The sequence below is a fragment of the Cnephaeus nilssonii genome, assembly GCF_951640355.1.
Source record: "Cnephaeus nilssonii genome assembly, chromosome: 9".
NCBI classification, from domain to species: Eukaryota; Metazoa; Chordata; class Mammalia; order Chiroptera; family Vespertilionidae; genus Cnephaeus; species Cnephaeus nilssonii.
In genome coordinates, this window is record NC_137080.1 from 86628559 (window position 1) to 86644681 (window position 16123).

General features: G+C 55.8%; 2 protein-coding genes across 2 annotated transcripts; both read left to right on the forward strand.

Annotated features, from left to right (window-relative positions):
• Positions 1 to 1037: 1037 nt before the first annotated feature.
• On the forward strand, positions 1038 to 5720 carry TREM2 (triggering receptor expressed on myeloid cells 2; the record flags this gene model as incomplete). The annotated part of the gene is made up of 5 exons (XM_079779682.1): positions 1038 to 1077; positions 2811 to 3161; positions 4437 to 4527; positions 5219 to 5412; positions 5519 to 5720. The coding sequence occupies 5 exons, from the start codon at positions 1038 to 1040 to the stop codon at positions 5533 to 5535; spliced, it is 693 nt and encodes a 230-aa protein (XP_079635808.1). The 3' UTR covers positions 5536 to 5720.
• A 2848-nt stretch (positions 5721 to 8568) lies between these two features.
• On the forward strand, positions 8569 to 12744 carry TREML1 (triggering receptor expressed on myeloid cells like 1). Its single transcript, XM_079779818.1, has 6 exons — positions 8569 to 8695; positions 8883 to 9215; positions 10724 to 10874; positions 11254 to 11339; positions 11856 to 11908; positions 12281 to 12744. Exons 1-6 carry the CDS (start codon positions 8653 to 8655, stop codon positions 12590 to 12592), a joined length of 978 nt encoding a protein of 325 aa, XP_079635944.1. The 5' UTR covers positions 8569 to 8652; the 3' UTR covers positions 12593 to 12744.
• Positions 12745 to 16123: the final 3379 nt, after the last annotated feature.

Below are 16123 nucleotides of genomic sequence, written 5' to 3' on the forward strand. Positions count from 1 at the left end.
TAATTGTGCTGAATGCTTGCTGTGTATCCTGCTAAGTAGGATAATGGTACTAGTTAATTGTGCTGAGTGCTTGCTGTGTGTCCTGCTAACTAGGATAACAGTACTAGTTAATTGTGTTGAGTGCTTGAACTGTGTCCTGCTAATTGGGATAATTATACTAGTTAATTGTGTTGAGTTCTTGAAGTATGTCCTGCTAACTATGGTAATTATACTAGTTAATTGTGTTGAGTGCTTAAAGTGTGTCCTGCTAACTAGGGTAACAGTACTAGTTAATTGTGTTGAGTGCTTAAAGTGTGTCCTGCTAACTAGGGTAACAGTGCTAGTTAGTGTTGTTGCATGTTTGTTGTGTGTCAGGCCCTGTTCTAAAGCACTTTGCCTGTGGGAATCCATGTGATGCTCCCAGTAACCCTGTACGCGGTTATTATTCTCATTTTACGGGCACAGGAACTGAGACAGAGAGGCTGTGCCTGCACACACAGGAGGTGAGAAGTGACCTAAAGCCACAAAGTCTGGCTCCAGCCTGAGTTCTTCACGCTCCACATGGCGGGGACGCCAGCCAGAGGGAAGGACTAGAGGGGCTGGGGCGGGTCCTTCCAAGAGGAGACACGTCTCACCCCTTGCAAGGCTGGAACCGGAGGATGCAGGCAGTGACCCTGGGGGAGGGCCTGAGCCCGGCTGTGAGGACGGGACAGCGATCCCCGGCGAGGCTCTGCAGCCTCGCACCCTGCCCAGCCCCAGCCGTGCGGTGACCCTGGCTGGCATAGACGGAGGGCTGGCGTCTCGGAGGTCTGCAGCAGCGGCTCCTCCTCTCCTCTCCTCTCCTCTCCTCTCCTCTCCTCTCCTCTCCTCTCCTCCTCTACCCGCCACCCCTCCCTGAATCATAAGGCCAGACCCCAGTCCTGACTATTGCTCAACCGCCAGGAGCCAGTTCCTGTGGGCAGCGCCTGACTGCCCGACCCTCTCCTTTCTGCAGTTCAAGGGAAAGACGGGATCTTGCACAAGGCACTCTGCGTCCGCCTCTGCCAGGGCAGGCTGCCATGGGGCCCCTCCGGCTGCTCTTCCTGCTCTCCGTCACAGGTAGTCCCCGCCCTGCCCCGCGGAGGTCTTCTTTCCTTCCCCTGCCTGGAGTACATGGCAGGTGGGGCGCGGGGGGGGGGGGGGGGGGTGGTGGCGGGGGAGCACTGAGTGAAGGGGGTGCAAGTCCCCTCTCTGCCCGCCGCCCCACATCCTCCTGCTCTCCCTCCCTCCCGGGGATCTGGGCCCGCAGTCAGACCCTATGCAGGCGCAGGTGTGAAGGCTGGCGGGTTCTGGCCGCGTGGGAGGGGAAGGAGTTCTGATGGCGCCATCTCCAGCACTAGCTAGTGGCTGGGGCAGTCTGGGGGCACTGGCAAGAGCCCCGAAACTTATGAACCATTTCAGCATATGACTAGCCCCAGAGGAGTGGCAGCGGGGAGGGGAGAGAACCTGGGGCTGAGATGCGTGTCCTTTGGGTGCCCCGTCCCGGGCTCAGAAGGCCCTTTCGTCCTCACCTGGGTGGGAGGTGAGGGGGCCAAATATCCCTGTCTGTGAGCTAGGGGGATTGACACCCCGGTTCTGGCCCACAACTGCCTTTCCTCCTTGGGGGAAGGGTGCCTCTCACTCCCCCAGAACAACAGGCAAACCTGGGTGGGGAGACTGTCCCGATGGAGACTGGCTCCTGCCGTTTATCAGCTGGGGTGGCGTGGAGGGGGTGGAGGGGGGGGGTTTGGGGAGGGGGCGGCCGGCCTAGAGCAGAGGGGTGAATGGGAAGACGTGTGGAGGGGCCACTGCTCGCCAGGTTTCTCTGGCTCCATAAGGCAGGCCACCAGCTCCCCAATCCTCTCTTTCAAGTTTCTGTCCCGTATGGTTGAAGATGGGGTGAAGGGAGAAGGACCGAGAGGGGAATTGAGGCAGAGGGCTCTGGGTGACTCCCAGGCAGCCTCCGCCCTGGAAGTGGATGGGTGCTCTGAGCCCCTCTCCCCCACCCCAAGGAGGACCCCAAAATAGCAGCCTCGTGTCTCCCCCAAAATAACTCTGAGACGAGTCCATCCTGAAAGGGGAACAGAGCCGCAGAAATAGGGAAGCCGGAGCTAAAGGTCAGAAAGAGCAGAGCGCGGAGCGGGGCCAGCGTGGGCAGCGGCAGGGGTACAGCGTGGCCAGCGCGGGGTGCTGCCCAGCCCCCGTGGGAGCAGCCCCAGGCCCGAGAGCATCACCAGGCGTCTCTCTTGAGATGGAGTGGGGCGAGGAGGAGCCTCGTTTCCTGTGATGGGGAGAAGATGTGCAGAGACCCGGCGGGAACGTAGAGACCGGGTGTTTTTGGAAGCAGGGCCAGGGGTCAGTTACTTCTTCAGCAGAACCAGCCTCGGGGCTGCCAGGGAAAGCCCCACCGGGGCCAGGGGGTGGCTGTGCGGCTGCTCCCTGCACACGGGCCACAACCCCGCCGACTCCTCTGTCCCGATGAGAGAGGCAGGCCCGGGACGCAGGTCTCATGGCTCCCAATTTGCCATAAACACAGCCTGGGCTGCGCCACCTTCCTCCAACTTCTAGAAGAACCCAAGCCTGTGAGGGCAGGATTTCTGTCTCTTTTGTTCACGGCACATAGTAGGTGTTCAGTAACTATTTGATAAATGAGTGGAAGAGTGAACGAATGTCTCCTACGGCACATAGTAGGTGTTCAGTAACTATTTGATAAATGAGTGGAAGAGTGAACGAATGTCTCCTACGGCACATAGTAGGTGTTCAGTAACTATTTGATAAATGAGTGGAAGAGTGAACGAATGTCTCCTCCCCAGAGCTGTCCCAAGGCCTCAACACCACGGTGTTCCGGGGCCTGGCAGGCCAGTCCCTGCGGGTGTCCTGCCCCTATGACTCCCGGAAGCACTGGGGGCGACGCAAGGCCTGGTGCCGCCAGCTGGGTGCAGAGGGCCCGTGCCAGCGGGTGGTCAGCACCCACAGCTCGTGGCTGCTGTCCTTCCTGAAGATGCGGAACGGGAGCACGGCCGTCGCGGACGATGCCCTGGGCGGCACGCTCACCGTCACGCTGCGGAACCTCCAAGCCCACGACGCTGGCCTCTACCAGTGCCAGAGCCTCCGTGGGAGCGAGGCTGACACCCTCAGGAAGGTCCTGGTGGAGGTGCTGGCCGGTGAGTGGGCAGCGGGCGGCCCCTTGGAGGTCCTCAGACCGGGGCTCCTGCCTTGGTGTCTGTGCACAGGACACCCCTTTGCGGTCCGGGGGTCCTGGGAGGCCACCGTGGGTGGCTGTGCGGGCTGCTGACTGCACCAGGAGCCACAGTCCCACCTGGCTCCTCCGTCCAGGCCACGCCCCCTGTATACACCGAAGGGAGGGACCCCTCTCTAATTCGCACAAGGCACCATCTGTGGTCCTGCTTCCCCAAACGGCTTTATCCATGCCCATCGGTTGGGAAGTGCACAGGTAGGGGGTCCGGAAGGAGTAGGAGAAGATTCCTGAATTCCCTCACCCAACCACCCAGAGGACCTACCAGCATAAATTAAGCTCCAACCAGGTGCAGGAAAACAAGCAGGTGCAGAAAGGGACTCTGTGTCCCTGGGCAGCATGCACACCTCTGTGATTCCTCATCTTTAAGTGGATGATGGTGTCCGTCCTGCTGACCTAGGGCTCCTGTGAGCACACAGGCGATGCAGAGTCAAAGGTGCTGGGGGTGGGGGAGCGGGGGGGGGGGGACGGTGACAGCCGTGCCCCAGCCTCCAGCTGCTGAACTGCCTGCATCCTCACTCCAGGGCTGCCCAGGTCCTCTCCACCCCGAGCTTTGCCTGGGGGATACCCTCCAGGGAAGCCTCTGCTGGGGGGTGGGGGGGACCAAGAAGGTGAGTGTGCCCTAATGGAAAGATCGGGGTTACCGTTCCTTTTCTGACTCTCTTCTTCCCAGCTCCTCCCCCAGCATGTCCCTTATCATGGAAATGAGGTTCCAGGGTCCTATTTGTCTAAGGTGGGGAGCTTGGGGGCACTGCCTGCCCCAGACCCCAAGCCCCACTTTCACCACCTTTCTAAGTGGGAAGAGGGAGTAGGGGGTGAGGACACGAAATTTCAGCCTTATCTGGGTCTAAGGCCCAGCCGACGCCCTAGAGGGTGGCAGAACAATGATAATAATAATAACAATAATCCAAGGCTGGTGGCTTGGCAGTTCACGCAGGACTTGCAAATACATCCGTTATTCCGCGTGATCTTCCCAAAGACCCCGAGAGTTCCTGAGCTCTGGGAGGTGGTGGGCACTGTGAAGGAGGTCGCACTGAATCCGCAGCACTGGTGTTGCGGAGGGCTCCTAACTGCCCCACGTCACAGGCGAGGGAGCGGAGGCTCAGGGGCTTAACAGCTCGATCCAAACAGGCCTCACCCACCCAGCAGGTCCTCCCCAAGGTCTCCGGCTCTGTCTCCACAGACCCCCTCGATGGCCAGGACCCCGGTGAGCTCTGGACCCCCGAGCAGTCCCAGAGCTTTGAGGACGCCCAGGTGGAGCACAGCGTCTCTAGGTACAGTGACAGGTCTCCCCTAAGATCCCGCAGACCCCGCCCAGCAGAGGGCCAGGGGGTGAGGACTGCAGGTCCCAGGCTAGAGTCAAAGGCAGTCAGATTGTGAAGGGCGGGGGATGGTTCTGTCTAAGCAGCTGCCGGCCTGTGTGGGTTGGCGTGACTGCCAGGCGCTAAAACGTTGAAATTCTTTCACAAGAGTTTGTAAACAGCTGTGGCCCCAAGAATCCTGAAAGGTCAGCCCCTGCACCCCTGGAAGCCCCAGGACATCCCCACAATCCAGCAACAGTGAAGTTTTAGTGCTTCAGTACAAAACCGGGGTCCCCAGATCCGCTCCTTTGATGGGACCAGAATCAGTTCTGATTGGTTCCTGTCTGTGTACTGGTATTAAACATGTTAATATAACCATGGAGCACACGTGTGCCCCGCCACGCGCTCACACATCTCATACCATCCATCACGTAGGGCAGGCACTGTGCAGCGGGGGAGGTGGTGTGTTGCATTGCACTCGGCAGGCAGACCCGGCCTAGAACTCAGGTCTCCTGACTACAGGCTTCCCGAGCCCCACGGAGCTCCATCCCAGCGGTGGGTGGTGGGGGTGGGGGTACTCTAAGCCCCGGGAAGCTCCTGGTGTCTCCCCATCCTTCCCTGAGGCCACCCCAAGGCCTCCCACATGCTCTCCTTGTTCTCCAAGGAGCCTCCCGGAAGAGGAGATCCCCTTTCCACCCACCTCCATCCTTTTCCTCCTGGCCTGCATCTTTCTCAGCAAGCTGCTAGCAGCCAGCGCCCTCTGGGCTGCGGCCTGGCATGGGCAGAAACGGGGGACACCCCCGGCCAGTGAGCCTGACTGTGGCCATGACCCAGGTGACCAGCTCCAGGCTCTGACAGGTGAGCTTGGAGAGCAGTGCGGCTGGGCGGACGGGGCAGAGAGGGCGAGGTGGGGAGAGAGGGCGTGGTGGCCGAGAGGGGTGTGTGAGGACTCCGTGTGTTGCAGAGCTGAGAGACACCTGAGAGGAGAGGACCCACGTGGACAAGACACCTGGAGAAGTCTGCAGGGAACACCCTGCCTGTGCACTCGCCCCTCAGCTACCAAGACTCCTGGTTCTGCTTTGGCAAAACACCATTTTGCCTGCATTCTGCTTCCCCGGGCCCCAGGGCTGTGTGTGTGTGTGTGTGTGTGTGTGTGTGTGTGTGTGTGTGTGGCATGGACAGCAAACATTCTCGCAAATAAAGCTGAGACTTCACGTTTAACTGGTTGTTTGGGGCATCCTGAAGTTCTCTTTTGCTTCAGGGTTAGGAGAATAAATCTCGATGAGGAAAAGCGGCTGGCTCATTGGGCAATCTTTCTGTTCTTCCTCTCCCTTTCCTAGAGCTAACTGCCCACTCATGCCTCCTCTGGAATTTCTCTAGCCGCATCTTCCTCTCCTCCTCTTGCCTCCCTCGGACTACTGCTGGCCTCCCTGCCCAGGCCCCTCCTCCCTTCCCACCCCCAACTGAGTCCATCCAGCTCCCAGCTGACTCGTCCCTTCTTCTCCCTGGAGCTGTGCTCTCATCACCCTACTTCCCCTCCAGGACCTGAGTCACAGAGGGCAGCACCCCAGAACCGGAAACTCCTGACTAAAGCCCCTCATTGCACAGACGGGAAACTGAGGCTCACAAGGACGAGGGTTACCCAGAGGTCCCGGTAGAGCCTGGAAATCCAATTGCACTTGGCGTTCAAGGTGCCCTTTCCTCCAGCTCAGTCATTTATTTATTCCACATTTCTTCCCCGTGCCAGGCATTGGAGACACAGAGCAAACAGAACAGGCACTGATGTCGGCCCATGAGGAGCCCGGTTCTAACGGAGGGGAGAGGAGGCAGACAGGAGACAAGTCGGTCAGCGGTCAGGGGGCCTGGGAGGGCCGGGCCGGTGCCGTTCTAGAGGTGGTCGGGACACTCTCTCCACCAGTTACAGGAGCATCACCACAGGACACAGCGACGCCCTGCGAGAAACACACGTCCACACACACACACCTGTACACAGAGCTCACAACAGCGCTGTTCCCAGTGGCCAAGAGGAGAAATAACCCAAACGTCCACCAACTAGTAAAATACATCCATACAATGGAATATTATCTGACAATAGGAATGAAGCGCTGACACGCTACAACGTGGGGGAACCTTCAAAACATTATGACCAGCGCATGCGGCCAGTCACCAAGTGGTATGATCCATTGCTGTGAAATGTCCAGAAAAGGCAAATCCACAGACAGGAAGTAGATTAGCAGTTGTTGGGGGTGGGGAGTGACTGTGCTAAGGGATGTGGGTCTTCTTTCTGGGGTGATGACAACGTCCTAAAATTGTGAGTGTCCTAAAAGCCATTGAGTGGTGCACATTAAATGTACAACTTAAATGGGCGGAAATAAACAAAGGTGGGCAGAGGCAGCACTGTGGGAGGTGAGGAAGTGAGTCTCAGCTCTCTTCAGTACGCACACCCACCCAGGCCACGAGCGAAGGGGAGCCCTGGCCGAGACCACCCCGGGGAGGGCCACTGGGGAGGAAAGGCATCCTTCACGTCCCGGGGCAGGAGCTCGTGCCCTCGGCCACGTGGCTGCTTTGCCGCTAACCTGGGCTGGGCGCCTGGGGTTCTGAACCCCTGATGCAGACTCAGAGCCCCGCCCCGCCCGCTCCCCACGAGGCGGCTCCACTGGTCCCATCTGTTTCCCTGGCCTCTGACTCGGCACGGGAAACTTCCTCCTCACGCCCCCGGCAGGGCAGGACAGAACAGACCGAGTGGAGCCCAAAATGAGCCTGGTTCCACCTCCCAGGCCGGTGCCGTTCTACAGGTACCACACCGACGATGAGATGGCAGGGAGGCTGCCCGGTGGGCGAACCTCTCCTCGCCATTGGGCCCTCTGGGGGCACCCTGGGCTGAAGGGGGTCAGGTACTTTGGTTTCAAACCTCAGCTTTGCCTCCTACTAGGAAACTTAAAGCAAGTTCCTAACTCCTGAGGCTCAGGGTCCTCTTCTACTGAAAACCAAACAAGTACCCACCCGGCGACAAAATAATGTGGAATGTAAACTGCAAGTGAAAAATAAAATTTAAACAAAACGAAACCACCCCACCTTCCCCAGGGAGGGAGGAGAGGACGGAAGCAAACCTCGTTGGAGCTGAGACTGTCTCTCGGAGTGTCCGCTACTCACTCACCTGGACACCCTGGTCGGGCCCGCGCTCAGGAGGCCCAGGCCAGGCAGGAACGGGAACATCTTTACAAAGAACTGTCTCCCCAGCAGAGAGGGTAGTGCATTCCTAAGACAAAGTGTGATATAATGGAGAACTGCTTGGAGAACAGGAAATCTGGTGAATGAAGAACACTAAAAAATAAAACCTTAAAAGCCAGTAATAGAAGGGATGGAAGAAAAAGATGAGGCTATCTTTCAGAAATCAGAATGAAATGGACCAAAAGAGAAGGAAGATAAGAGAGAAAGGGTATGAAAATGAGATGAATGCATTAGGTTCCATATCCAACTAATTAAGGAGTTCCAGAAAAAAAAAGGGAGGGGGGGGGGGGAGAAAACGGGGAAGTAATTATCAAAGAAATAATGCACTTCCCAGAACTGAAAGAGTGGGGCCACAGTGAAAAGGTCTCCAAGCGGAATAAACAAGACAGGCCCCGCCCACATCAGGTGGGACTTCCTGTCGTGAGGTGGGACCTCAGGAGAAGGACAATCGCCTGAGAGCTGGGGTGGGGACACTCACACAGAAATTAGGACCAGAAGGCCTGAGACCCTGGGAAGGACACTCCCTCTGTCCCTCCTAGCTCTGCATCCTCAGATTCTGTATTTGGAAGACCCCAAAGTCATCTTTCCTCCTTCCCTAATGCCCTCCAGCTGCCTTCATCTTCCTCCTTATTCCTTAGCTGGGCCCAGCCTGCCCTGCCCAGCCCTGTCTTCGGGTCCATTCCTGAGCACTGAGCCAACCAGGGTTGGGAGGCACTCCTTATCCCCACCCATGGAGGCCCCACCAGTGTCTGTCTCCCACCCCCTGGTCACCGAGAGCGCCACGTGACCCAGGCAGATGTTTCCTGCCCCAGGGGAGTGCTGTGTCAGTGCCCAGCAAGGCCCCAGCCAACATCTCCCAGCCCAGCGATGGGTCCCAACCTGCTCCTGCTGCTGCTCCTGGGACTAGCAGGTGAGGTTCAGAAGCTGCCGAATTCTGGGCCCCCTATACCCTGCTCCATGCCTAGAAATAATTGACATGATGTGGCAACAATACCGTGTGTAAGGCCCTGAGGGGTCCCTGTGCCCCTAGGCCAGTGGGTGGGCTGGGAGGTTCCCCCAGCGCCTACCTAACATCCCTTCATCCTTTCCTTCCCTAGGCCAGGGCTCTGCTGGCAGCCTCCCCGAGGTGCTGCAGGCGCGGGTGGGCGGCTCCATCCGGGTGCAGTGTCTCTACCGACCCCAGGACGGCAGGGCTCGGAAGGTGTGGTGCCGGTTCTTGACGGAGAGGTGCCAGCCCTTGGTGTCCTCAGCGGTGGACCGCAGAGCCCCAGGGCACAGCCGCACCTTCCTCACGGACATGGGGAGTGGCCTGCTGCAGGTAGAGATGACCGCCCTGAGGGAGGAGGATGCCGGGGAGTATGGCTGCTTGGTGGAGGCCGCCACTGGGCCCCAGACAGTGCACAGGGTGGCTCTGGAGGTCCTCCCGGCAGGTGAGTTACCTATCCCAGCAGGTGAGTTACCTATCCCAGCAGGTGAGTTACCTATCCCACATCGTCAACATCACCGCACCTCAGACCTGCCCTCCCCACTCCCACCTGTGGCCCCTGGGTCCTTGAGGGTGGGGGCCGCTGGGAAAGAGGACTTGGGAGGAGACATCCTCCTGACAGCTCCGCAGGGAGCTGAAACCAAACTGGGTGAGCATCTGAGATAAAACAGCCAGTGCAGCCCCGCCCCCTCCTGCACAGGCGGGTCCCCCCAGGAAGGTGGCCTCTTCCGCACCCAAGGCCATGGCCTCCTGGGCCAGCATTCCAAGGAGAATGAGGTTATTTTTTTTTCACAGAAATGTTTTAAACAAAGTTTTAATTCAGGCGTATCGACTTGAATTACTCTTTTATATCATCAGGTTTTTAAAAATTCCTGTAATAATGGGTTTGATGGCCTGAAATATCTTACTTAATTCTCTAAGTCAGTCCTCATGGAGCACCCAGTACCTGCTCACCCACAGGTGGGGTACGTGCAATGCCTCAACTACCCCAGTCCATCCAGTCCTAAAGTGTCCTCCGTATTTAAGCTAATTTTCTCAACCCTAATTTCAGTAGGGAAAGCACTTTATTTTTATAGATTTAATTCACAAAGCCTACAGCTATCTAACATCTAAGCATTGATTTAAAGAACAATTTAAAGTGTTAAATTTTTTTTCCCCAGTAAGACAGGCTGTTGTGAAAATACCTGTTTTCCGATGGTCTTAGGCTCTACAGCAGCGGTTCTCAACCTGTGGGAGAGGTTCACGACCCACAGGTTGAGAACCGCTAGCAGGGTCGCCTAAGACCATCGGAAAATACCTATATTTACATTACGATTCATAACAGTAGCAAAATTACAATTATGAAGTAGCAACGAAATTAATCTTATGGTTGGGGGTCACCACAACATGAGGAACTGCATTAAAGGGTCGCGGCATTAGGAAGGTTGAGAACCACTGCTCTAGAAGGACTGGCCAGGCTCCAAAGGCAGATCACCAGGCTCAGAGGAGCCACTGCTACCTCCCTCAGTTGAGCACGTTGTCACCAAACTGAGTCTCGGGGACCGAGCAGGTCCCCCAGCAAGGTCAGTTGGCGTGTTTCACCTTAGGGCTGACCCAGGAGTTCCTCAGACCCTGAGGGCAGAGCCCGGAGGTGGCTCAGTGGCCTGCAGGGGCCACGAGGTGGCAGGGGTGTGGAGAGGCCTCGCAGGCTGTGCGGAGCCCGTGTAGAGCCATGCAGGGGAAGCGGGTGGGCACTGGAGCAGGGGGAAGTGGCATATTCACGGTCAGGTGAAGCACAAGGAATGCCATCCCCTGGCGCCCAGAGTGCGTGCCCCTAAGGAACACCCAGCCCCTTCTTTGTGTTCCTTTCTCCTCAGTTCCCTCCTCCCCGCCCTGCGCTCACCGCTCACCCCACAGGACCGTGAGCCCTGCCCACAGCGGGTATGTGCTCATTAAATATTCCTTCTGACTCAGCTCCTGGCCTGACGGAGGAAGAGGAGGAAGAGGAGGAAGAGGAGGAAGAGGAGGAAGAGGAGTTCTACAAGGTTGACAGTGGGACTGACGACCCCTCCTCATCCCCCCTCGGCAGTGCCAGCCCTCTGGAGCCCAGCCAGCATGAGACGAGGTACAGATGGGACCCTGGGTGGCTGGGACAAGGGTGGAGGTGGGCTTACGGCTTGTTCAGAGCCCCAGAGTAAATCAAAGGGAACCCTATGCTTCCTTCCTTTCCTGGGGAACTTCTGATCAGGTAGCTAGACAGACAGACAGACCTCTTCATTGGGTTCAACAACGGTTCCTTTATCCCTCGGGGTCGACAGCCATCCTTCCTCGATAATGTCTCTAGTCTGCCCCGCCCGAGCCTGTCCTCCTCACTCCATTCCGAAAACCTCCTTCTCCCAACCATGGCTCACCAAGAACTGCCCCTGAGCCACTGCTCAGGAGTCCTGGCCAGCAGCTCCCAGCGAGGTCAGGGCCAAGCTCACCTGTCCCTTCGTGTCCCGCAGCATCCCCTTGATCTGGGGCTCTGTGCTCCTGCTGAGCTTGCTGGTGGTGGCGGTGATGCTGTTTGCTGTGGTGGCCAGAAGGAAAGGTAGGTGGTGGTCCATTCTTCTATCCCAGCGTGGCCTCCCCGGGCCTATCAGCCGGTCTTGTAGACAAGGCCGGGAATCTAGGTCTGCCCTTACAGAGGTAGTGGCAAGGTCTCCAGACCCGGGAGTTCCTCAGACCCTGAGGGCAGAGCTCGGAGGTGGCTCAGTGGCCACCTAGCTCCCTGAGCGGGGAGGGGAGGAAGGAGTTCAGTGGGAGCAGGCCTGGTGAAGACAGGCACTGGAGAGGGTGGGGGAGTGGGACTGGGGACAGGGGACTGGAGAGGTGGGGAAAGGGCTCTGGAGTTGGGGAGGGGGTGGGTGTCCAGGCAGGTTTGGCCGGGAGCTGTGGAAGCAGCAGGTGGGTGGGAGTCAGGGCAGGCTGGGCGGGGCTGTGGCTCCGAGGGGGAAAGGTTCAGCGGTGGGAGTGGGGAAGGTGAGCCTGAGGTTTCTGAGGGGGTGAGGGCTGGGCTCTGAGCCGGCACAGGGGCAGACGGTGCTGCTGTCCTCTGTGTTACCAGGGAACAGGCGTGGCGTCCCTGGCCAATCCCAGAGCAGCGGAGGTCCGGGCATGGTAAGAGGGAGGCCTCTGCCGGCTCCCAGCCAATTTCCCCAGGCTCTCCGCCAGCCAGGCTCCCTGAGAGGTCCCAGGTTGATGGGGTGGAGGGAGGACTGGGACCCAGTTGGGGTCCAAACCATTTTCCTAATGGTCCTTGGAAAATTTGAAAATCCTTTGTCCTGCCAAGGAATAACACTGATGCATGGTCTTACCTTCCCACTTTCCCAGACTTGGGGAAAAACTTGGGACTTAAAAATCTTCAAGGAGTCCTCTTGCCCGCTGACATATTCAGGATTCCGGAGACAGAGGCAGTGTGGTCCTGGGCTTTGCCCAGGGATCTGGGGCTGAGGGAGGCGTGCTCTGCCCGATTTGCCTGCTTTCTTACAGGCGCTCTCCTCAGTGGTCCACACCGATGACTCTGGACTGGCTGTAGATGTGCCATCGGACGTACCATACGTCAGGCTCGACTCGCCACCTTCCTTTGACAACACTACCTATAGCAACCTATCTCTTGAGCCCCCGTCAAGGAAACCCCCAGCCCCAGCCCCATCCTCATCACCCCCTCTGCCTCCTAAGGTCCTGAGCTGCTCCAAGCCTGTGACGTATGCCACAGTCATCTTCCCTGGAGGGGACAGGGGGGGAGGGCCCTCCCGGGAGCCAGCGCAGGATCCTCCTCAAGGCCAGACTCCGCCCAGCTGAGCTGCTCACCACACGGTGTGCTCACAGAGACCACAGGTTCTTTCTGTGCGTCCACCAGCCAGCCCGTGCCCTACGTCCTCAGTGCATCAGGGCAACTAGGGACTTTAGGGTCCAATCTAACGTCTTGACTTCTGACCTGCAAAGTGATGATTGGTGTGACCTGGGTCTCTTGGGGAAGCCTCCCACGCTGGCGCCTCTGCCATTACACCACTGGGCTAAATAAACTCTCAATGATGATCTATGCGCTCTTGATGGTTGAGGGGAAAGGAAGGGCCTGGGTCTGACTACTTACATGGCCTGTGAACTGAAAAGACTCGAGTTGGTGCCTGTCCTGCCAGGGGCGGGGCCTTCATTCCCTGCTCTGGACATGGCAGTGCAGTTGAATTCAAGGGGCACAAAGAAGGCTTTTTCAAAAGTATTTCCCACCTTTCTCATGATACCTGGAAGTATAGATTCATTTCCTTGAGGCTAGACATATTTTCTGCTCCTGCTGTACACCTTGCAAACAAGTGACATCTTCTGATGTGACAATGTATGAGAGGAGGGGGATAATGATTAAAGGAGACTCAGGACAGATGGGGTGTGAGAGAGGGGGCTGAAAAGAAACAGGAATAAGGACAGAAATGGAAATATGCATCAATATTATTCCTGGATTTTCAAATGCCAGGAGAGAAGGATCTGTGCAGACCTTGAGCAGAGCTGCCTCTCTCTCTCTCTCTGGGTGGCTATCCAGCACTATTCCCTTTGGCCAGAACTCGGGAGCTTGGGAAGAGCCCAGTGGAGAAAAGACATGGGGGAGGGAGGTGTGGACGGTAAGGCTGTGGACATGGTTAAGTATAAATGAAAGCTAATCTAGGCCTGGACTGGAGGGCCTTTAAGATCTCTGCTAGGATTTCTCCCGAAACAGTTCAATTTGAAAACATTTGCCCATATTGAGGTGAAAGACTTTAGTGGAGAGGAGGAGGTGCTCAGGAACCCAGTTTTCTTATCATCATGGAGAGCTGGGCATAAAGAGTTACCACCATCTGGAGGGGCCCTAGCTTGGTCTAGGCACCTCAGGAGAAGGGCCAGAGCAGGGCTGTGCCCTGGGCTCCAGCTGTGTAAGCCCAGTGGTGCTATTTTTAGGGAGCTCTGGCAGGATGTTCTGAGTGTTCCTGATAGAGTCTAGTCTGTGACAGAACCTAAATTTACTTCTGACCCTTGTGGAGGCAACAGTCCACCAATCAACTAAGCCCTCATTATCCCCTGGCTAAGATGACTGAGGACTTGCCAGGTCGGGGGAGAAGGAGGGGGAAGGGCAGAAAGAAGTCTAAAAAGAACTCTTCTGGATAAAACTCACCCTGACCTAAATGTATTTTGAACTTTTCAGAACCTGACAGAAGCAAAAGCATATTTAGCAGTACAAAGGAAAATACTAAGGAAGAGGATCAACTGGCTGGGGGAGAAGAGGGAAGGAGAGAAGGGAAATACATTAATTCCATCATTGCTCATGATAAAGGAATTAAAAATAAAATAAAATTAAAAGTACCTATTTAATATAACAAAAGACAGTGGTGAAATAGAGGTGAAATAAGACAAATAGAAAACATATGATGGCAGACATAAATCCTACCTTATGAGTAATTACATTGAATGTAAACAGATTAAACATTCCAATTAAAAGACAGAGATTGGCAGACTAATTAAAAACTACATGATCCAGCTGAAACCGGTTTGGCTCAGTGGATAGAGCGTCGACCTGCGGACTCAAGGGTCCCAGGTTCGATTCCGGTCAAGGGCATGTACCTTGGTTGCGGGCACATCCCCAGTAGGGGGTGTGCAAGAGGCAGCTGATCGATGTTTCTCTCTCATCGATGTTTCTAACTCTCTATCCCTCTCTCTTCCTCTCTGTAAAAAATCAATAAAATATATTAAAAAAAAAACTACATGATCCAACTATATGCTGACTATAGGAGACAAATTTTAGATTAAAAAACACATGTTGGTTGGAAGTAAAAGGATGGAAAAACATATCATGCAAACTAGTTAAAGAGAGTTGGAGTGACTATATTAATATCAGATCAAATCGATTTTAAGACAAAAATTTTTACCAGTAACCAAAGAAGTACAGTTTCTAATGATGTTGGAGTCAATCCATCAAGAAGATATCTATAACAATAAAAGTGTAATATGCTAATTAGACAGGACAGCCAAATGACCTTCCGGACATCATTCCGGAAGTCCTTCCGGACGAAGCCACAGCAGTGGGGCCGAGGCAGAGGTGGTTAAGGGTGATCAGGCAGGCAGGTGAGTGGTTAGGGATGATCAGGCAGGCAGGCAGAAGTGGTTAGGGGAAACAGGCAGGAAGGCGAGCAGTTAGGGGAGATCAGGTAGGCAGGTGAGTGGTTAGCGGTGATCAGGCAGGCAGGTGAGTTGTTAGGGGTGATCAGGCAAACAGGCTAGTGGTTAGGGGCAATCAGGCAGGCAGGCAGGCCAGCGGTTAGGAGCCAGCGGTCCTGGCTTGTGAGAGGGATGTCCGACTGCCAGTTTAGGCCCGATCAGGCCTAAACTGACAGTCGGACATCCCCTGAGGAATCCCAGATTGCAAGAGGGTGCAGGCTGGGCAGAGGGACCCCACCCCGTGCACAAATTTTGTGCATCTGGCCTCTAGTAATAATATATGTTTCTAACAAAATTTCAAAATACTTGAAGCAAAAACTGACAGAACTGAAGGGAAAAATAGACAAACAGTAATAGTTGTATCCCATCCTATCTAATAAGGAGGGAGTATGCTAATTGAATGCCACTCCCTCAAAGATGGCAGTGCCCACAGCCACAAGATGGTGGCATCCAGTCCCCTCAGCCCCACTGGGGCTGCAGGCATGAAGTATGGCCGGGCCTGCCCCCAGGCAGGTCTGGCCGCTCCACGCGCCTGCCTCCGGACTCCCCCAGTCTCCTCAGCGCCCCAGCCACCCAGGGCTGGCCCAAGGCACAGGAAAGCCTCGGATGGCAGCTGCCCAGCCACCCAGGGCCGCCCAGGGCCGCCCAAGGGTCAGGTAACCAGGGATGGCCGAGGCTTGCGCTGCCAGCAGTGGCAGCAGCAGAGGTGTTATGGGGGCATTGCCTTCCCCTGATTGCCGAGTCGCCTCCTGCCCCTGAGGGCTCCCATCCTGTGAGAGGGGGAAGGCTGGGCTGAGGGACCCCCCCCTCCAGTGCATGAACTTTCATGCACCGGGCCTCTAGTTTTCAATAATGGATAGAACAAGTTAAGTGGAATATCAACAAGGTAGACATGAACATCATAAATCAACTAGATCTAACAGACATCTGTAAAATGCTCTAACAATAGCATATGCATGCAGTATTCTCCAGGACAGATCATATGTTTGACCATAAATAAGTCTCAATAAATTTAAAAAATTGAAATCATACAAAGTATGTCTTCTGACCACAATGGATTGAAGTTATAAATAACTTTGGAAACTAACAAATATGTAAAAAAATAAAACATTTCTTAATGCCCTGGACAGGTAGCTCAGTTGGTTGGAGGGT

Excerpts from the sequence above, each read along its gene's own strand:
- TREML1 (XM_079779818.1), top strand. The coding sequence starts at position 8,653 with ATGGGTCCCAACCTGCTCCTGCTGCTGCTCCTGGGACTAGCAG. Across the intron at positions 8,696-8,882 it reads GCTGCTCCTGGGACTAGCAG|GCCAGGGCTCTGCTGGCAGC; the intron begins GTGAGGTTCAGA and ends TTCCTTCCCTAG. Across the intron at positions 11,340-11,855 it reads TGTGGTGGCCAGAAGGAAAG|GGAACAGGCGTGGCGTCCCT; the intron begins GTAGGTGGTGGT and ends CTGTGTTACCAG.